The sequence below is a fragment of the Alligator sinensis genome, unplaced genomic scaffold, assembly GCF_000455745.1.
Source record: "Alligator sinensis unplaced genomic scaffold, ASM45574v1 scaffold232_1, whole genome shotgun sequence".
Classification (NCBI taxonomy): Eukaryota; Metazoa; Chordata; order Crocodylia; family Alligatoridae; genus Alligator; species Alligator sinensis.
The window spans coordinates 289,796-312,077 of NW_005842517.1; the positions used below are offsets into that span (position 1 = coordinate 289,796).

Sequence of the window (22,282 nt, forward strand, 5' to 3'; positions counted from 1 at the left end):
ATCTTTAATGGGAGTTGTAGGCACTCTACCCTTCCCAGAAATAGGTCCTAACCTCAGTGCCATGAGAACAGCAAAACTTTTCAGCAGAAGCCAAAATCTGTCATTGTACTTAATTTTAGGGATCCTGAAAATGAGCTTGTAGAGAATAATAATTAGGGACACTGATTTAGCCAAAAATGAAATGATCAGATCAAGGTATTTCCCATAATTAATTCTTCAATACAAAATTTGCACAACTGTCCAGCACTCCAATTACCAGACGTCCAAGAAAGCATAATAACAATTAGTTATTTAACAAGCCTACTTTTTATGCATCAGTTAAGTCACATCTGCCTAACTCCTCTACTTGCTTTGAATACAATCAGGTATAAACACAGTATAGTTGTATAATTATAGAAGATTTCTCAGCTCTTGAAACTGAGCTAATTTATACAATCCAGCTCTTTGCCCAAAACAAATATCTATATCTATATATATAAGGACAGAACTTCGACAAATGTAAATTAGGAAGCTTCAGTTCCTCAGCTGGTACAAAGTGACATATCACCTGCAGTGATGCTATACTGGTTTACTTCAATTGAGCTGGACTAGAATACTTGAAATAGACACAGTTCAGTATATACTCACGTGTGGCTCTTGTTTCTTCAGGTCCTCTAAATCTGGTCGCTGTCTTGTTATAAACTCAATCTTTGAAGTTATAGTTTCAATAATTAATTTAATGCTTGGATAATCTTTTATATATGAAATATTAATTTTCCAAGGCTGGTAATGGTCTTTTACATCACTAACGCTTTCGTTGTCCATTAAGTTTGGATTGTTAGTAAAAGCTCCATAATGGAATGGCGATGGTATTAGCAACATGCCATGTTTGGCTCCAGTCAATATGTATGACGCCATCACTAGAGTCATTATAATCAACCCAAATATTAAGCTGCATAGCTTCCCTTTCTTCAAGCAAAATAATCCATTCCAGCTTTCACGGTGATCAGTCCTTACTTCCAAAACTGCAAGCAAGTTCATCTGCTTGCTATCAACATAGAAAGGAATTTTACTTTCTCCTTTGCACACAGGACACTTCTGGTTGTTATGATTATGCCCACGACATCTGAAACACTGTCCGTGTAAGTCATTTGGTAATAATTGTATGCAGCAATTAATGCAATGCCTCATATTAATAATATTGAACTGCTGTATTAATGAGCCATGTATCAACATAAAAAAAATTTCTGATGCATACAAAATCCTTTCCCAAAAACTTGAAACAAGTTAATTCATTGCATGACTATAGGGATATTTCATAATGCAAAAATCCAGGTTCAACCCTAAGTGGCCAAATATGTGCTGAAATTGATTTATTTCTCAGTCAGAAATGAAAAAAATAAATAAATAACTGTACATGGCACATGATTTCTAAGGATTTGGCTCAGTATGGACAACTTGGTTAAACAAAACAGCAACTATGAGACTGGCTCAAGTTTTTCCCATTGAACACAGTGAGGTGGAAGAAACTTCACTGAAGTGTGTGAAAATATGCAAAAAACAAAAAGCCCTCATTGTCCTCCAATTTGTTTAGGAATATGCGAATATGCAGAAAAGTCCAAGACACTCTCAAACTACGTAGGGTCCAAAATGAAGTGCTGTCTCTGAAAGCTTCATCTTCACAAAGGCGATTTCAAAGATCGATATTGCATAACCTAAAGAAGCAGGAAATAAATATGGATAAATGTCCAACAGGTTAATTTGTTACATTAATCAGATGACTGAACAAATACATAGTCATCCACTCTACAAAAAGCTTTCTAATTAATTTAATGACACTATATCAAAAGATGGTGTGGGGGGGGAGCTACTCTATAATTACAACAGAGTTAAAATTTGGAGACAACTCAAAATTGCCACTTCATCCTCCTTCATTCATAGTTAGGGACAGATTGAGACCTCCTTGCTCACTCCAGCAACCAATTATGCCCACAAGTAAAACTGTTTACCTCAATAGCTGCTCACCAAGATGAGTAAAGGCTTTGTTACCTGCCCTTTAGTACTTCCATTCAGTGCCTAAAAGCATATGTATATTAACTCTCAATCTGAGCAAGAAACAGGGCCGGCCCACAATTTTTTGGGACCCCCTGCCCCAGAGAAGTTAGTGGCAGAGGCGGGGGGGGAGGGTGGCAAGCAGCCAGACGTGAAGCCAGAGTCAGTGGAGGGGGGTGGCGAGTGGCTGGATCCTGGGAAGGCTTAGTTGTGGGGCCCCCTGCAGCCACGGGTTTTGCAGGATAGGATGGGCCAGCCCTGGCAAGGAAACTCTGAGAGTAGGATAGAAACAGTAACTTGGAAAATTTGAATGGGGGTGACACTAAAAATTTATCATAAGGGTACAGGAGGTTCTATGGAGGGTAAATATGACCCAAGATATACAGAAAAGTCACAGTGACAAACTTTCAGCACTAAAGTCAGTTTCCATTTTAAAAGGCTACTTTAGCAATGAAAATGGCTAGGAATGCTGTTATGAAATGAAAACTTGGATTATCAGGGTCATTTGAGAGCCAAGCCCCTGATCCAGCAAAAGCCCTTAAACAGGTTTAACTGTTAAGCATGGAAGTAGGCCCACCTGACATCATGGTAGATGGAGTTCATTTAATCCAGGGTGAAGGCTGGGTACAGCACCTCACAGAAGCACTCCTGAGCCCTGAAAAGACTTCAGTGCTCACATGCTGAGATTTACACTGGTGTTTAAGTGTGTTGCTGGATTTTGGCCCAAATCATTCACTTAAATGTCACCACAGTTGCTAATGGAAAGCCAGTGATCAAGTCTTTTATTTAAAAACAATTTTGTTTTTTCTCTAAAATTATATTGTACATTAGTTTGTAGTGGACTCATCTACTTTTGGGAGCAGATTTGCTCCTAATGGCTACCCCCGGGTGCTAGTCAGGTTGGCAGGGAGCATGGGGCCAGTCTCCATGAGCACAGGGCCAGGGGAGCTCTGCCAGCTATAGCAGCAGCTGTCACCTGGCCCCATACCCATTGGGAGGGGTCCTGAAGTGCATGGGACCAGGAGACAGCTGCTGCTGCAGTTCTCCCCACACCCATGCACATGGGGACAAGCCCTGTGCCCAGTAGAGCTTCCTTGCACAACCCAGAGCTGGCTGGGACCCAGAATGGACAGTTCCTGGCCAGCTCCCAGCTGCGTGGAACAGCAGGGAGATCCTGAGTCCTGGTGCTGCTCAGTCCTGGACCGGAATAGTGCCAGGACTAGGGGAGTTCCCTGTCTCCTGTAGCCCTCTAGCGTAAGGGCTGACCGGGAGCAAATTTGGATAATGTAACCTACCTCACTTACTGTATGACTGGTGTGCAAAGAAAGCAAGGCATGATCCTGCCTCCTTTATGGACCCTTTTGGTGTGCTATAGAGTCCCTGGAACACACTAAGAGAGAATTCATTTTTCTCTGTACTTCCCCTGTTCCAACAATACAATGGCATGGCTACTAGGGGTGTGCGAAGCAGGCCATATTCAATTTGGATTCGGTCCAACTCAGGGGATAGTGATTCAATTTGTTGATTCGGATCACTGTCTTGATTCATTTCAGCTGAATCCAAATCTGAAGATTTGATGCTGTTTTGGAGAATCAGTGATTCGGCCACAGACACAGCTTTAAATGCTTTTTTCTACATACCTTGAGGTACCAAGTGTGGCTCATGAACCCTGAGATGGTGGGGCGAACGGAGCCACAGGAGGACCCCAAGTGTCCCCCCAGACCCAGAAGGCACCAGTCACTGAGCCGGGGGTCGGAGGGAGGCGGCAGACCTGGAAGTGGACCGGAAGTGCTTCTGGTCTACTTCCAGGTCCACTGCTGAGTACACAAAGGGACCCCCCCCCCACTTCCCACATTCCCATGGGACGCTCCATATGCCCCATCATCGCAGCGTTCACAAGCCGCCTGGTACCTTGAGGTATGTATAAAAACATTTAAAGCTGTGTATATGTCCGAATCATCGAATCTCTCCGAATCAATTTGGAGGGTTCTGATTCAATTTGGAGAAATTAAAGGGTCTCCTGATTTGATTCGGAGATTCGCCCTCCAAAATCAGGCCATATCTCTGCTTTATTGATTCAATGAGCGACGCTTTGCACAGCCCTAATGGCTACCACTTTTATGACTGGACATTTAATTGGGTTTTTTTACAAAATAATATTCTAAGGGTCAGACACTTAATCTAGAAGGTGATCTGGTTTCTGTAATTCTCTGCTATACTTCACCGAAATCCCCAACCACACAATATTTAGTCTTACCCTGTGTGCCTCTGTCATACAAAGCTTTAAAAAGCTGCATTAGCAGGCTATGCTCAAAAATATAAATGTTGGTATATGCATATACATACACACTGTAATAATGACTTCTATAGGCTCAGAGTGAAAAGGTGTAATGATCAGTTCAGAGAGCAACTCCATCAGTAGGGAGAGCTGTTTCTTTAGCTTGGCATTATCATCTTGTCTTGACACATTATTGTTGTTTATGATCAGTGTCAAGGGGTCAAGAGCTTAGCCAAATTTTGCTCAGATTACTTATAGTGTCACAATAAATCTTTTCATTTCTATAAAATGAAGCATTGTATTTTTACACAAATGAACTTCTCTGGTAAGCCAGACAAAGAATGGGTCAGGGGCACAGGGTTGTGTCAGAACAATCCAGCATAACTTCATCTTGCTCCCAAAGTTTTATTTCTTTCTTCTTACACATGTTCCCCGTGTCACATCCTGCTGGTAAGTCTCATGCCCCATTCACATATATTATCTCTTCTACATCAGACATGGTTACATTAGAAAATAAGAGCCACAGTGAGGAAAATGGACTAGAAAAAATCCTTTCAACATGTAGTCTCACAGGAGTCTAAACCACAATGTTGAGAGTTTCTGTAGCAGGCGTAGGAGACAAAATAAGTTCCCCAAAAATATAACTGAATTCTCTTTTCCAGCCCTGGCTAAGGCAGCCTCAATGTTAACCTGAGCAACAAAAGGATCATAAGTACACCATTTATAAAAATATTATATTCCAGAGGCTCTGAAATATCTCTGCAGATTGGCTAACTGAATACCACTCCTGTACAAGACAGACACAGGGCATCCAATTTCCCCATAAAAAAACATATTAAATGATTGCAGATAAACGCAGAGATAGCAGAGAAGAGAGTTTAAAGAGTTCAAAAGGGCTACGGTCCTATCTGAGCAGAACATTAACTTTTGTCCCGTGGGGAGAAGAGGATGAAACTCTACTTAATTAAATTATTTTAAATTGAATTAATTTGTATCATAATTAGCCTTCACTAAGACAGAGAACTTCCTAGTAGATTTTATAACATCCCTAAATGCTCAAAGCTATGTTTTCACTATTTAAATGGAAGTTATTTTTCAAGTCACCTTAAGAATATGAAATAGGAAAGTGTCTGGACATTTGGATTGCAAATCAAAGAATGATTCAGCAGTACCAGAGTGCACAAAATGAAATAAAGCACAACCACAACTCAGAATGAGACCATCCTGTCCTGTCCATATAAGTTCTGATAATAAAAACATCAACCCTGGTGCAGACATGCTGTCTTTGTGATCTCCTGCTTCAACTACTACAATAATCTCCTAATTTCTTGTCCTAACAGAGCCGCCAGCTACAACTAACATCACTTTATTCTTGCATATTCTTAACTGTGTTGTATTTTTAAACCACTGCTGTCCCTTTCAAGACATGGTACAAATTCTTTTCCACCTGCCTTCCAGATAGTTTCACTCTACTTCTTCCTTTGCACCCAAGCTTCTAGTCCACATCATTTTTTTTTTTACTTCTTTCATAAACACCTTCATCAATGACAACCTCTATGACTGGCATTTTCTCCCTGGGCTGCCATATTGGGGAGTCATGCAGACACTCACATTTACAAAGTGTGTATACTGCACTGCTTTGACACTTACCCATCACTCAATTATCCTGTTGCATTCTTAATATGTGTGAGTACATAACACTTAAAAATCAACAAAGCCCTGAACTGTGGGGTTTGAAACCAAGATAAAGTATAACAGCGAGGAATGGCAATCCAGAAAAAGCATTGCATAGGTTACTGAGCACAAGGGTGGAAAAGGTGAAAGACGGCACGGTAACCTTGCTTATAAGCATGCATCTTGCAAACCTATTTTTTTATTTAACAGCTGTGTGTATGTATTTTCATATGGTACATACTAACAGTAGAAACAATGTAAATCAGTATAAAGAATGAAGGTGGATGTGAAGGATAACTGATGAAAGCAAGTCCTATGTTGGGTTATGAAGTCAACACAAAGCTGAAAATTAAAAAGGCTCAAGCCTGCAATATCATAATGATATTGCAGATGAACAATTGCACCCTAGTATTAATAAATTATCCAAGCAATACTAAGTTGCAAATAAAGGGACAACAATTGTGTTCTTGGAAACAGATGGTCTTATTGGCTTGAATATACTGATGACAATGAATTTACGATAAGCTTATCTAGCTATAGTTTGCATCTGGTTGGTTGATTAAATCAGGGGTTATCAACTGGGGGTATGCATACCCCTGGGGATACTTTGAAAGGTCCCAGGGGGTATGCAGGGGCAGGCAGGGATGGAGCGCCGCCAACCCACGCCACTGCCTCACGAGAACAGGGCTAGGGTGGGGCGAGAGCAGGGCTGCACAGACACTATGCTGCTGCTGCTCGCCATGCCCCTGCTCTGCTTCTGGCGCTTGCCACCTCCCCCCAACACTTAGCATCCAGCTGCTCACCACCCCCTCCCCACCACCACCACCACCACTCAGCATCTAGCTGCTCACCACCCCGCCCCCCACTCCATGTCCAGCTGCTCGCCACTCCCCCTCCCTTATTAAAAAAGGTGCACTTATTAAAAAAGGTTGAAAACCCCTGGATTAAATCATAAGTTTTCTGATGGGGTTCAGGTACTCAGTAATACTAGTAGCAATTTTTGCTATTTTGTCTTTATTTCCTTTTTCAAGGACATTTTTTTAAAATCCCTTCATGAGGGAACAGAGTAACTGCTCAGTAAATGCAAAAGTAGCCATGTTAATTGCTAATTACAGTAACATAAATTTATAACCAGTGACTAATGCAAGACCTGGTGGGACATTTTAAGACTATAAGGTCCCAAATCTAATTTTATTTCTTCCAAATCCTTCTCAAAACTAACATACTGAGTAGCTCAGGCAATGAGAGTAAGCTCATAAAGTCCAAGTCACCCAATACATACAGCTAGAGGATGCAAATTTTTTTCCCCAAATTCCATATTAATGGTCAAGGAACAGGATGTGAGGCGAACTGACATGTTGTTTTTGACACTTCTAGAAGTTGTTATTTGATAGTCACACTTTCAAGAGATCTTCATAGATTCAATTAAAGATCTGGTTATTAAATTACATAAAAATAAAAGCATTTATACAGTATCATATGGGTGCTTAATTATTATGTATATGACCATGAGTAGCTTCATTAATGTCAATGGAATTACTCAGGTAAATAATGAATTAAATAATTAACCAAAGTATTCACAAAATCAGGGCCTCAAAAGAACTTAGCATATAACCACACAAGCAAACAGAAGACATGGCATAACCATTTATGGACTAGACCATAACACAAAAAAAGTGAAATGAAGCATGCCTAAAAGAAATTAGTTTTGAGGAGAGCACTGCCTGATTTTGATAAAAGACTGACTGGTAAGAAAGATCAAATCAGTCTCAATAGTGTAACATACAAAAACAAGAAGCTTATTCTTGTAAACCCTTGCATATTGTAAAGAATCTGGAAGAATATAGGAATGCTATTGGGGGAAAAAAATCAAGTGAGAGTGAACACAGGTACAGTGTTTTACTGGCTAAATCAGTGAAAGGACAGAGAAGAGTTCAAGACTTAGACTTGGATTGCCTCCTTTATGGGGAAGGATACTAGGCTCATCCATTGTTAAAGAGAAAGCTAGAAGAGAAGTAGCTTTGTTTTGTATTTCAGATGGATTTTGTTCAATATCTTCATCAATGACCTGGAAGATGGGATGGAGTGCACTCTCAGCAAGTCTGCAGTTGACGCCAGGCTGGGGGGAGTAGCAGCTACACTGGAGGGTAGGGCTAGGATTCAGAGTGACTTAGAGCATTGGACCAAAAGAAATCTTATAAGGTTCAATAAGGACAAGTGCAAAGTGCTGTACTTAGAATGGAACAATCCCATGCACCAGTACAGGCTTGGGGCTGACTGGCTAGGCAGCAGCTCTGCAGAAAAGGACCTAGCGGGCTTACAGTGGATAATAAGCTGAATATAAGTCAACAGTGTGCCTTGTTGTCAAGAAAGCTAATGGCATACTGGGCTACATTGGTAGGTGTGTTGATCTGCCAGCAGATCAAGAGAAGTGATTCTTCCCCTCTATTCAGCACTGGTGTGTCCAATTTTGGGCCCCTCACTACAGAAAGGATGAGGACAAATTGGAGACAGTCCAGCAGAGGGCAATGAAAACAGTTGGGGGACTGGGCAAAAGGCTTGATATCAGGAGGCATAACTTAGAGCTGCCAGGCTCTGGAACGAGCTCCCAAGGGAGGTGGTGCTCTCCCCTACCTTGGGGGTCTTCAAGAGCAGGTTGGATAGATATCTGGCTGGAATATTATGATTCCAGCACTCATACCTGCCCAGAGCAGGGAGTCAGACTTGATGATCTGTTCAGGTCCCTTCCGACCCTAGATACTATGAAACTATAAAACCATGAAACTAAACTATGAAACTTATAAGGGGAGGCTGAGGGAAATGGGCTTATTTAGTCTAGAGAAGAGAAGACTGAGGAGGGATTTAACAGCAACCTTCAACTGCCTGAAGGGTTGTTCTAAAGAGGATGGAGCTGGACTGTTCTCAGTGGCGGCAACTGACAGAAGAAGATGCAGCTGGTGATGCAAGATGGTCTCAAGTTGCAGCAAGGGAAGTTTAAGTTAGATATTAGGAAAAACATTCTTACTGAGAGGTTGTGGAATCACCATCCTTGGAGGTTTCTAAGATCTGGCTAGACAAAGCCTTGGCTGAGTTGACCTGCCTTGAACAAGGAGTTGAACAAGATGACCTCCTGAGGTCCCTTCCAACCCTAATTTTCTAGGATTTCTATGAAATGAGGCATCTGAGTAATGATGTCCAACACAGAGATAGAGAGGAGACTAGACAAAGAGATATTGCATTCAGAAAAGTGGATCTGGGGATTATCCACTGACAGTCAATAAAATAATAGGAGGAAATGCAGTTCCCAAGTAAAAATTTGTAGAAGGATCCTGAGGACCACCCAAAGATAAATAGATAGGAAAGGAAGAAGCTACCAACCAGTTACATCAATGGTTATTAAGAGTCCTGTTGCCAAGTTACTCCACAGACACAGAAATAATCATATGCTATAGGGCACCTCTATACAACATCCATACTTGAGTCAAGTCCTCCGGTACAGAACTAACTTCTTAATCTGTTCCCATGTCACTTTTTTGTACCTTGTTTTCTTATATTCTCAGAGGACCAGGTGGTACACATCGCCTATATAAAAGATTGATCTTATTTTCCAAACCATTGCTAAGTGAGAACTAGGACCTTTTTAAAATAACACTAATTGCAGATTTATCTTAGATGTTGCTACAGGACCCACTCAAGACTTGAGCAAGAGGATATTTGACATTAATTCTCAAATTGAAAAAGGAGCTGTCAGAAATACATTACTGAATGAAGAGCTTAGGATCTTCAGGAAACTACACAAGGCTTTGAAGTCCCATGATATTTATGTCCATTTGTATGTTAATAAAATGAATTGGAATGTATTGAACTCTTATCAAATGGACATACTTTTTATGTAATTCCAATATAAACATTATGAACTGGAGAAGAAATCATGGTAACTCCTTCTCTGACAGATGCAAAAAATGCTTCAATAGGAAACTGTTATGCAAAAAACTCCCCAAAGCCATGTTTACTCCATACCAAGGCTATGTCAATCAAAGCAGGCATGCAACTGGAAATTTAAGGTTCTAACTGTAAGCATAATACAGAATCTTATTATTGATCAGTATGAAGACCTGCTATTGGCAGTATAACATACCACTGGACTAACTGAACAAAAACAAAATGTATTTTTTATAACTCTTAGATGCATATATAGCATATACTACACTCAGCTATCTTCTTGTAATGACATAACTAACTACAAAGCACATACAGAAGTTTGGAGCTAATTCCCTATTTCAATAATTCTTTCCTTGCTAAGCAATTTTAATTAAGTTCATACTTGAAGCTTTCACTATGAAATCCAGAAAAGTTGGAACAAACTTTACAGTGAAGACAGTAGCTCTACACATGAATCCTGGAACCTTTCGGGCACATAACTAGCCTGTATTTTCCTTCTATTGTAAGGTTGTCTCAGTTAGTGGCATTTATCATACATTCTGTATCTTCCTTTTAACACTACCAAAGCACAATCATGACTATGAATGTATTTTCAACTTTTATTTTCACTATATTTAAGGAGGACATGAATTTTAGCCACTGAAAGATCATGAAACACTAGAGTTGACAATAAAATATTTGCATCTTACTTTTATGCTCCTCATAGTAAAACTGCTATCAATTCCTTGGCAGAATATTACTTGACATAGGTGAAAAGTAGTTTCTTTGGATATTCTTGAATAATATAGTATGTAATTTCTTCCTATTACAATTAATGGTACACTATTAATACTACACTTACAGTCATGGCCATATAATATTTGACTTTTGTGTATAAAAGTATACCAGGCGTAGCCACAGAATGGGAATCTGTATAAACCTCCAAAGTACCTGTATCCAGCAAGCAGTCCTTGCAAAATGGATACAGCTGAGAATCAAGGCAGCAATAAGCATAGGGTGTGAAAAAGTAATACATACTGGAGGCAAAAAGATAAAAAAGCACTGTTTTAAGAGACTTGAACAATGTTATCACATTGGTTTTTAAGCAAGAATTGCCCTATTAACAAGAAATAGATGCACACTCATGAACACACCTGTTAAGTGATCAGGTATTTAACAAAACAATTGACAAGAGGAGACCCTCCTCATCAGTTCCCTGCTACTACTAACTCCTGGATAAACCTATTTTGTATTGGTTTCACTGGCCTGTCATATAGGACTAAGCTGGGTTGAACTGGGAGGTGCCATATATAAAGTATACATGTAAAGCGTGTGTGTGCATGTGCACATATATGTATGCATATGAAATACTTACATGCACAAACACACACACACGCACTTTAGTTAGTCTAAGGTGCACATCTACCCTGCCTCCTGCTTGAACTGGGAGCAGTCAGAGAGAGGCATTTTACAAGTAGTGCTACCTGGTAAGAACCTAGCATGCTAGCTAGGCCCAGTGTGAATAAGAACTTTATAACAGAAATGTAGTTAACATGGAATATCTCCTAGCTTCTGCCCCTTATGATGAACAAAACCATGAAATGCAATAAAAAATAAGCTTAAATCAGCAATATCAAATAAGATCATTTGCAAGTCTATTTTTCTATTCCGGTATCTAGAATGAAGAGAAATAGATCTTTAAAATCTTTCTAAGCAAAATGTTTTGAAGAATTTTCCCCTTTTTCTGACATAATTGTAAAGAAACCCAAATATAATAAAAATGTTCACAAAAATAAATTGTTTTAATATGCTAAGTAAATCTTTTACTCATCTATTTAAATGAGAAAGTAGATTCCATTTACATTTATTGATCAGCTTTCTGTTCTTAATATTTGTTTTACATTGTCTGTTTTGGATAACTGCTTAAAATACAAGTCAGACCAAAGCCGCAGTGCCAAATGTTAGCATTGTTACTCTTAAGTATATAAAACCATAGAAAAGTAGGGCTTGAAAGGACCTCAGGGGATCAGCTAGTCCAACACCTGTTCAAACTAGGATCATCCCTAACTAAACTATCCCAAGCAAGTGTTTAAGTGTTTGCTCAACATCTGATAAACATATATGTAGGAATACTAGATAAGTCTGAACAGGAAATCCTGGCTCAGGATCCCCCTTGTATTCCATTTACAACACCTTGTGGCAGGTTTGTTGTGGGGGTAAGAAATTATGCAGACACCAGGGGAAAAAAAGTGCTGGAAAATAATCCAACAGCATGTTATGCTGCAATGCCCGCATATGGCATATGGATTCACATAAATTATGAGGGTATGCAAGGGAGAGGGGAAAAAAATCACAGTCTCATTTGCAATGCTGTACATACAGCCAAAGACGGTGTCAGCAAAGGTCGTTCCCTGCACAGAAAGTCCAGAAAGCACGGGTGAAGGAAGCAAACTTAATAAGCAAAAGATGTCAGCCAGGCATAGATAATGATACTTGGTAAAGTTACTATTTACTAAGCATCAGCAGATGCTCAGTGCTGTACGACCATAATAAGATACCCCCAAGGTGATTACAATCGTAGTTTAGATAGCATTATCTGGTGGAACATTAAGCTGAGCATCTTTCATTTATGTAGCTTCTGGCTGAAATAATAGTCTTTAAATTCTTCAGTTTTGATACTCCATTTCCCACCCCAGCCACCACCTTGCTCCCAGTATTACTTTAGAAGTTTCACTTGCATTAATGAACCAGTTTGTCAGAACAAAAAGTTAAAAAGTAACAAAAGGAAGTTCCTGTTCACACAGCATGTAATGAAAGTGTGGAAATCATTGCCACAAGATGTTTTCTACATTGACAATTTAGCCAGATTGAAAAAAGGGATTGGACAGATTCTTAGAGGAATGGTGCATGTGTAACTACTGAGTATGGGAGTTAGGGACACAGCCTCTGAATCAGAACTTCCTAGCTCTTACATGCTAGAGGCTGGAAGTGAGAGAAGAACAATGGAAAAAAACCTGGTCATATACTCCCTTTTACTCCTTGGGAAAGCTGCATTCTAATTAATTTACAAAAAGATAATAAGTCCCTCAAAGTGAAAAAGGTGTTCACAGATATATCATGATAAAATTTCTATAGGTTACCTGCAAAAATAAAAGGGTTCTTTGTTTGTTTGCTTTTTGAAACCCTTAATAGCATTTTTCATTATTTTTAAACAACTGAAAATCAGTGTCAGCTGAAAGCAAGAGAAGCAAAGAAGAAACCCCTTCCCATTTCTTGTTTGCAGAACATGCTCTGGCCTAGGTCAGTAGCCAGTCCAGTTGTTACTATATGGTTGCACACCAGCTCCCTTAGTGACATGAATTGTGATGATCGCAATTTTTCTGACAAGTAAAAAGCCTGAAAACACCATAATCACTAGCACTTAATCACTAGCAATATCAGGGGAAAGGGCAGGGATTGAACAGAAATGAAGACTGAATTTGTTTTTTCCTCTCAGACAGGCTATCTCCAAAACAAGCGGAGTTACCCCAGCAGAGGGCAACAAAGGAAAATTTGGTCTCTCCAGACCAAGCTGAAGTGTTCTGGCACCTCAGGGGTGCACACCCTACTTAACAAGTATAAAAGAATAAAGAAGAGAATGCAGCTGATTTTCTTTCTGCTGGATGTTATTTGCATTTGGCTTCTAAAATTAACATTTTAATAATAAATTTTGCCTGAACTCACAGCTATTTACTTCAGGGCACGCCACTCATACCCACCCCCCTGCCCTCGGCTGGAAAAAAAAAAAAAAAAAAAAATCAACAATATAAGGAATTGCTGACCTCTGCAATCACACCGCATTAATGGTTTTGAAAATGCATATGATTGCATGGTCCTACTAATGGTTTTGAAAATGCACATGATTCATTAAGAGGGTCAGGAACCCTTGGCGCACATCTTACTTCCTCGTTTGCTAAAAAAAAAAAAAGTACAGAACTCAGCCCCCATACAAAAACAAAATGTAAACAGTATTAATGCCTGTCAAATGATTTCTTTAAGATAGGAGCTAACAACGTCTAGCTTTCAAAAGCTAGAGCGTAATGGTCAAATCTCTCTCTCTCTCACACACACGTTAACACACACATGCGCACGCACACACACTGCTTAACCGTTGTTGCAATTTAAAAACTTGCCATTATCATTTAATGGTAAATCCTAAAGTCTTTCATAAAGGCAACAAACATTTATAAATTCAATAGTTTTACCCAAGTAAAACTTCACGATTAATACATTAAATCTGCCCTTACAGATTTAATCCAAGGATGTTCTAATTCTTACTCATAAATATAGCAGGAAGTGAAATAGTGGACCAAGCTCTCAATTTGTATCAATTTACAAATTCCACTGAATCTGAAGTATTTACAGAAGCATAAACCAGGGGGAGGACCTGGCTCACACTTTCTGTACCTATTTCTTAAACAAAGCATAACAGTTTCAGAGCTTTATTCTCTTTGGAATTGCACTATTTTTTAGAACTATTCAATCCCCTCTTCTCCCCACCACAATTTTATATTGTGTTGAGATTTCCCATTGATCATTAAAAAGAATGTTATTTCTGAAATTAAACATTTTAATAATTTAATTTTAATTATGACACCTAATTTTAAAGCAGAAAAAAATTTCAGTAAAAAAAAACTTGCATCCATCTCTATTTATTTTTATCCCCACCCTTTTTCTGATTTACACCCATGTAGAATTGGACCCACAAATAAAAATCTGTGGCTTCTCTAATAAACTCCATTACTATACTGCAACACCACAAGCAGATCCTTCTAATGGGTCTTTTGCGTTCAGGAGTACAGAGAGGGACGTACCTAAAAAAATACTTACAAAATGCTTAAAGCAATATTCACTCAGTGGACAAGCCTTGCACAAGGTCCTCTCTCAAAACTTATTGCTGTTTAAGACTGACATCAAAGATTTTAAGTGGCAAAAGCTTTTGGCAGGTTCTTGTCACTGAAATAAATTTTACCCAGAGACATTCTACAGGTAGGCACAGAGAAAAAAAATATCACTGAAAATCACCTTACTCATGATAAGAATCCCTTACGCATGTGAATCCAATCCCAGCTAGAATATTCATGTCTTTTATTTAAAAAATACACGGCCAGATTTTGTTCTCTCTCTCCAACCTGCAAGGTAACTAAGACCACAATATCTACTACAATATCTTAGTTTTTCTACTTTTTAACTGCAATGTGTAAAATTCTAGTAATTTATCTTCTGTCATAACTTAGTTTTTATGCCTTTCACACTGCTTTTCACTCCTGAAACACAGAATGAAAAAAAACGTGCATACAGTATTAGAAATTAATCTTTACATAATTACCCCAACTGTCCACCTCCCTGGAAGGACATGCATATAAACCGCCATGATTAGTAAAGAGCTTCAAAAACTGTCATGTGTGGTCAAAGTTTAATAGTTTTCCATTCTCACATGCCCTCAGAGAGAGCTTCTTAGTACATCTGATGCTATCCTCGAGGTCATACCACAAAGCTAGAGGCAGTCTAAAGAATGCATTTCATTTGGATCAGTCATTCTTTTCTCATAAAAAGCAATTTGGACACAGACGTCAAACCTCAGACATTCAAACTAAAATTAGAAATCAATCGGCATACACTGCACCTATTTGACTACCATTGCCCCATACTTCAACTGCCCCATTAGTAATGAGGATTAAGTAAGCAAAGACCAATCAAGACATTTCATAAATGATAAAAAATACTTATTAATGAGAATTAACTTGCATTTCTCCACAGGCAGCATATGAGGATCTAGAATAACAGTCAGCATTCCAGGCAAAGGTAAAGGAACCACTGAAAATAAGCTAAAATGCACATTCATTTTAATTCAATACTTAACTTAATTTGCACATTCACTGATTTAGTATCAACAAGAATTCTTGGAAGTAAATTTGTTGCTTATTTTCCTTGACTAAGGAACAAAATGAGAAGAACCAGAATCCCCCACAGTGAGAGCAAAGCACTTGTATACACAACTTCAGCTGGAGAAGGCAAAAGCTGTATGATGGATCCAGCTCTGCACTAACTTATTTCTATTACATTTTTAATAGGCTCTACCAATCATTTAAGTTTCCTTATCCACACAGGATATCATCTCTAAGTGCATTACTCTCCTGTAATAGAAATTCTTGCCAACGTGCTCTTCTAAAAAATAAATCACACTATCACCCTGTGTATCAGCAAAATTCCTGTTAAGAGGAATAAAATAAAGAAAAGAGATAAAGTCTCATGAAACTTGAAGATTGGGTCTGTTATGAAGCTCTTCCACTCAGGATATTTTTATCATCACAGTTTATAGTGTTTCAGGTTTGCAGGCAGGGACTGCTACTGCACAGAAGAAGACTATACACCCTGTGTGTCTTGCAGTTATGATGTAATCAAACTAAACAAGGAATATTTATCTTGAGAAAACTTCAGAGACAAAGAATTGGCCCAGTATTGACAGAGTTCACTTATTTAATACAAGTTATTTTCATGGTGCCTTTCTTTCTGTCCCACTTCATTTCCAAACTTCCAAGATTCCTCTAAGGAACAGACAGATCTTCTGCAGCACATGGTTGCAAACAGATGAAACTTCCTTTCCACACCAAATATAAAACACAGCTTGGTGGAAAATGTATTTGTTCCTATCCCATCCACACAGGGAAATGTTCCTTTCAGTCATTTGGTCTGGCTAGGCTGATGAGGTCCACAAGACAACAAAAACACAGATATAACTAAAGTCCTTAATATTAGCAGATGACTACAGCATTTGTTACCCGTTACAGGAATCACGAGCCCCCTGAACCACCCCCTGCTCTCCCAGCCCCCTTAAGTTTGCATAAAAATTCACTTTTTTATATTGCAAACAGGAAATAATTAATTACATTTATTTTTATGTGGCACATTGCTTCTGTAAGCTAATTATCACTTGATGTGCTTGTATCTCCTTGCATCAATCAGGAGTTAGTCAAAACAGAAGTGTTCAGGTTTCTTGGATAAGTTTGACTAGAACTAGATCCAATGGTACATATTTGTAATGTTTTTACTGGGGGCAATTTTTTTAAAACAAGGACTTTTTTTGAAAGCAAGGTCACATGAATTCAACACCAGAAAACTCAAAACTGAAATATAAGGATCAAAATATTGAAAAGAATTTCCATGCTGTTGCTTTGTAGCCAATAGGATTTATGTTTAAAAAAGGACTGATGCACTTGGAATTTAAAGAAATAAAGACCTGAACCACAGCACATTCAAATCAGTGACTAAACTTCCCATAACTTCAGTTAGTCCCAAGTGTTGCTAGTTAATTTACTGGCTACTGTAACCATACATTTACACTGAAAACTGACCTCTGAACAATACTGCAGACTAAGTTTGGCCCATAGTTACCCACAGAAGTGGCGGTGTCCATATGTAAGTCAAAGAGGTTGCATAGTTCTAAGGCTGCAGAGTTTGGTCCAGTAGGTTAAAAAAGCCATTTAAAGGGCAGTTATTATTAAAAAGCAAAGTTTCTTTAGCCCCATTGTTTAGAATTATCATGATGGTTTTATGAACTACACTGTTGCGAAAATACCGTGCTGCCCTTATGCTACAACAGCTTCTTTAGAAACAAGATAAAAGTTAAATCTCGGGAAATGCGAATTCTCTAATGCAATCATTTAAAGGGAAGAGGGAGAGCACGTGTCAGGCGATTCATTTAACTCTATAGGGTCAGGGCTCTCCAACTTCCAGGCAGCCAGGGCCACACACTACTGCACAGGCTGCCCAGTGCCCCCCTCCCCTGCCACGCACACAGTGCAAGCAGCCCAGCTCCCCCAGTTATGTACACCACACAGTCAATTCTCTCCCAACCCCATCTCTCCCATAGCACAAGCAGCCTCCAGCCACCATGGAAGGAACAACTGGGGGGTGGCAACCAGGCAGGAGCCCATGGGTCACATGCTAACCCTCTGGGGGCTGCATGCAGCCTGTGGGCCACCCATTCAACAGCCCTGCTCCAGGTAATGAAAAAGAGTGAATTAAACTTGACTCACAACCACATGACTACTAGACTACTTCTGTCATGTCTGGCATAAAGATGAGCGAGAAATTAAGCCATTTACAACAGCAAGACGTAATCAGTGTAGTGGCAGCAAAAAAAAAAAAAAAGGTCTCATAGACATCCTCTACTGGATTAAAGAGAAACTGAATGACCTACCTGAGTTGCACAAGACAGCTGGCACTGGACAGCTGTATCAAACATGCAGTGAGCCACCCTGCAGTACTTCAAAAAGAATGTGTGCATCTCTGCCTTTATTTCATGCTGGCAACTGCAGCTGCACTCAAGAGCCTGATCTCAAAGCCACACTGACCCCCTTCTACTTTAATATGTCAAGGTCAACAGCCCTAGCTGGGCCTCCAAACGATCACCATCTTGAATGCTATTATATCTTGGTGCAAGCACAGAGAGCGAAGGATTTTTACAGAACGTTCATAGTTTGTACTGAACTGGTCCTTCGTTTTATGAGACACCACTTGAACAAAATTCACTTTTGTTCTACATAGAAGCACATGATATGTGAGATGACAGAAATTATTTTAAGCAGGGATTTTTTTTCTCTTATTGATTACTGGCCCAAAACCAGATTTGCAATGGAGGGGAAATTGTCCAAGAAGGAGTTGCATTCATCTTGCCAAATTCTTCTAGCCCGGGGGGGGAAATCACAAAATAGGCGATGGACACATACACGCACAAAAGCCACATTATTGTGATAACCATCTTGTTCTTTTTTCCACTTCAAGTCATACTTGATTTTACCAGCTGCTATCTCAAGATCACTTACAGCTGGAAACTAATTCTTCATGCCATCTGAAAATTAAAGCTTTATGCCAGCTTTCAAATGGTACAGAACATTAATCACTAACTATAGCAGTTTGTGAGATATCAGCTGCTAACTTAGCGATTCTTTTGATAGATGAATACCGTTATGAGTAGAAGGAAAAAATGGAATGTGCATAACATGATGTCTTCATTACTGATTTTGTGCTTTGGTAAAACGTTTTTTTTTTGCATACAGCCACATGTTCCACTGAAACAATGCAACTACCTGCTATCTTTTAGAATTGACTTGATAAAACTTTCTTCTCTTCGCTAAATGAGTGTTGCTTTAGGAGATTGTTTCAGTCAGATTTTTAGTACTGCTTTAATGTAATATTGGGTGGTTTCTAGATTCACATGTATTCCAACAGCTGCTCCTCTGATCATTATTAAAAGAAAAAGGGTCCCCCCCCCACATATCCTGAATTGTATTCTCTCAAGAAATATGTAGTAGCTTAAAGTTCACATCCAAAATAAGATTCTCCTTATGACTCATATATTACATCTTTTCTTCAAGACGTGTCAAAAATAATGAAAAAAAAAACATATCTAGGCTGTACATAAGCACACTTTTCATGAAAAGGGTACTTCTTTCATGTACTGCTGAGTGGGTGAAAGGAAACATACACAGCTGCATCCTGAAAAGAAAGCTGGTTGCGTATTAAAGCATTTATGCATGTGCTCTGGAAGTGGGGGAGGAGGACACTTCAATTAGGGTGGTCTGAGAGCCACTCTAATTAAACCACCTGGAGCATCATGTGTATAGGCGTCCCCGTGCTGAAAAAAGGTGGCGGCAATGCTGATACACATGACACTGGAGTTTGCTCTGACATGCTGTAGAAGAAGACTCAATTAATCGAGTCTGCTTGAGCATGCAAATTAGCATGCTCCGGCAGGCTCCACCTGATGAACTCCACCACCATTTTGAAGCGTAGAGACGCTGATACACGAGATGCTGTGGGCACTTCTCAGAGCCACTCTAATTAAAGCACTCCTGCCCGCCCCCGTCCACCCACCCCCATAGCACATGGAGGTACACCCCAGGGGATTAACACATCCATTCTAGAGAGAAGTAGTGGCTTAGTAGACTATGATTACAGGGAAGACTAAAGAAAGATATACATTCCAGGCTACAATAGTAAAATGGTATCACTGGATGAAACCCAAACTGTCCATAGAGAACTTCTGATTACAACTAATTAGGTATTTTTTTTCCTATGGAATATATTGTTTTCAGAGACCTATATAATATATTTATTATATTCTAGGAGTCAGATGGTATCTATTTCCAGCGTCTTTTTCCACATTCAGCAAGTATACACATTTAATCTATGGCTTGAACTCTACCATATATTCTTATTTTTTTACCTCTCTTCCTTAACTAGAAAATGTGATCTTTCTTTTTTTACAACCACATAAAATTGTTGCTAAAAAAGGGTATACTTGTTCCATGTTACATTTAATATTTTTATGCTTCCTGTACATAGAGCAAGTTTCAAATGTATTATCTTTTTCTCTGCTGGAGTATCCATGTTGTATAAAGGCATATTTTTGGCTGATGGGCATTGTGGGTGTTCTCCTCTGAGCAGATGTGGTAGTATCTGAAGACCTGGCTGTAGATATCAGCTTCCTGGTGTGCCTGGGATGACTGCTGGTCCAGTGGACATAGGTATTGGTCTGTGGGGTTTCTGTATGTAGTGGTTTATAGGGTGCCATCCTGGATGTGGACTGTGGTGTCTAGAAAGTTGATGTTAGTATAGAAGCATTCCACAGAAATTTTAATTGAGAAATAATTGTTGTAAAACCTGTGGTGGAAGTCAACAAGTGAGTCCAGGTGTTCAATCCAGGTAACAAAAATATCATTTATATAATGCAAATATAGTGCAGGTTTGATAGTGCAGTTTTCCAGAAATTTTTTCTCCAATTGGTTCATGAAGAGGATGGCATGCTGAGGGGCACCTGTGTGCCCACACCTGTATGCATGGTTTGAAGGAAGTGACAATTGTTAAAAGTGAAGTTGTTGTGGACAAAGATGAAGTGGATGATTTGTGCAGTATGTTGCAAACCTAGTCTATTCTATGTTCCCTAAAGCATTTCAGGCAGACAGCTATGCCTTCATGGTGTGGGAAATTAGTGTACAGGGTCATGACATCCATGATTGCAAGCATAACCTTCTCAACAATATGGTTGATATTCTGGAAGTCTGTGGTGTCTGTCTTACAGGAAACTTGTTCTTTGAGTGACAAGTGCTTTCAGGATATGTTCTATAAAACCTGATAGCTCTTCAGTGAGGGTACCACCACTGGATATAACTGCCAGAGTTGACTTATCTGTGGATATTTGGGAGCATACAGAAAGTTCTTGGGGTGGAAGAGTTGAAGATAAGTAGAAGTGGGTTTTTTTTCCCCTGAAGCTAGTATGGAAAGGATTTGATGATGTCTTCCAGTTCCAAAGCGAATGCTGGTGTCAGGTCCTCCCCAAGTTTTTTATAGTTATTTGTGTCCAATATTTGTCTATCCACTTCATTGATATAGTCTCGATGGTCGAGATGAGGGGTCTTTGCTTCCAATTCCTCTCCCCCAACCCCTCCACAGGCTCTTCTCTACCAGTTGACCTTTCTGCTTCCCAGTGCCTCATCAAACAGGTAAGCACTATACTGAATTAATTAGTTTTTAAAATAGGGTGCTGCTGACTCACAAAACTTGTGGAGGAGTGTCTCAAGTCTAGAAAGGTTGAGAACCAGTGCACTAAACAGTGTTCATTCATAGTTATGAGCCAAGTCAATGCAAGAGGCTTCCTAGATAATTTTAAACTTATTTTTCTGAGGCATTAATGTTCTCCATCACAAATTGAATTTCTGTCACAAATTCAATAACCATCACCCCTCCATCAGACTACCTTTTGAATACTCCAGCACCAACATTTCATTTTTAGAGATTTTGATCAATACTCAGAATGGTAAAATATAAACCACTATATACAAGAATCCCACAGACCAACATTCATATCTAAACACACCAGCAATCACCCTAAACACACCAAGAAAGCTGTAATATACAGCCAAGCCCTCCAATACACCAAATTTGCACTGGCAATACCCATGATCATCACCTCGGAAATATCAAAAGGGCTTTCACCCAACAAAGAAACTCCTCCAGAGATAGATCATGCTTTTGAAAGAGCCACCCAGATACCACATGAACCGCTGTAGTACAAAAAGAACATACCCACGAATTGCATGCCACTAGTTATGACATACCGTCCTTCCCTGGAACCCGTATGGAAAATCCTCAGACAATTGCAACCCATACTAGAAGACAATTCTGAAAGATCTCTTTCCAAAACCACCCATCCTAGCCTTTAAACAAGCACTGAACCTCATCACCCTCCTCACCAAAAGCAAACTTCCTATGGCCCGAAGCACACCAAATAGATCCAGGCTATGTGGAAACAAAAAATGTAAAACCTGCCAACAC

At 39.4% G+C, this 22,282-nt stretch overlaps 1 protein-coding gene across 2 annotated transcripts in view; it reads right to left on the bottom strand.

The window, feature by feature from the left end:
* CHST15 (carbohydrate sulfotransferase 15) overlaps positions 1-22,282 on the bottom strand; it is an 82,170-nt gene that overhangs the window by 36,146 nt on the left and 23,742 nt on the right. For both annotated transcript variants that reach the window (XM_014523653.2, XM_006031596.3), the window contains exon 2: positions 628-1,694. In XM_014523653.2, coding sequence (XP_014379139.1) covers positions 628-1,215 — 588 coding nt within the window. In that variant the 5' untranslated portion in view covers positions 1,216-1,694. The remainder of the gene's footprint in view (positions 1-627; positions 1,695-22,282) is intronic.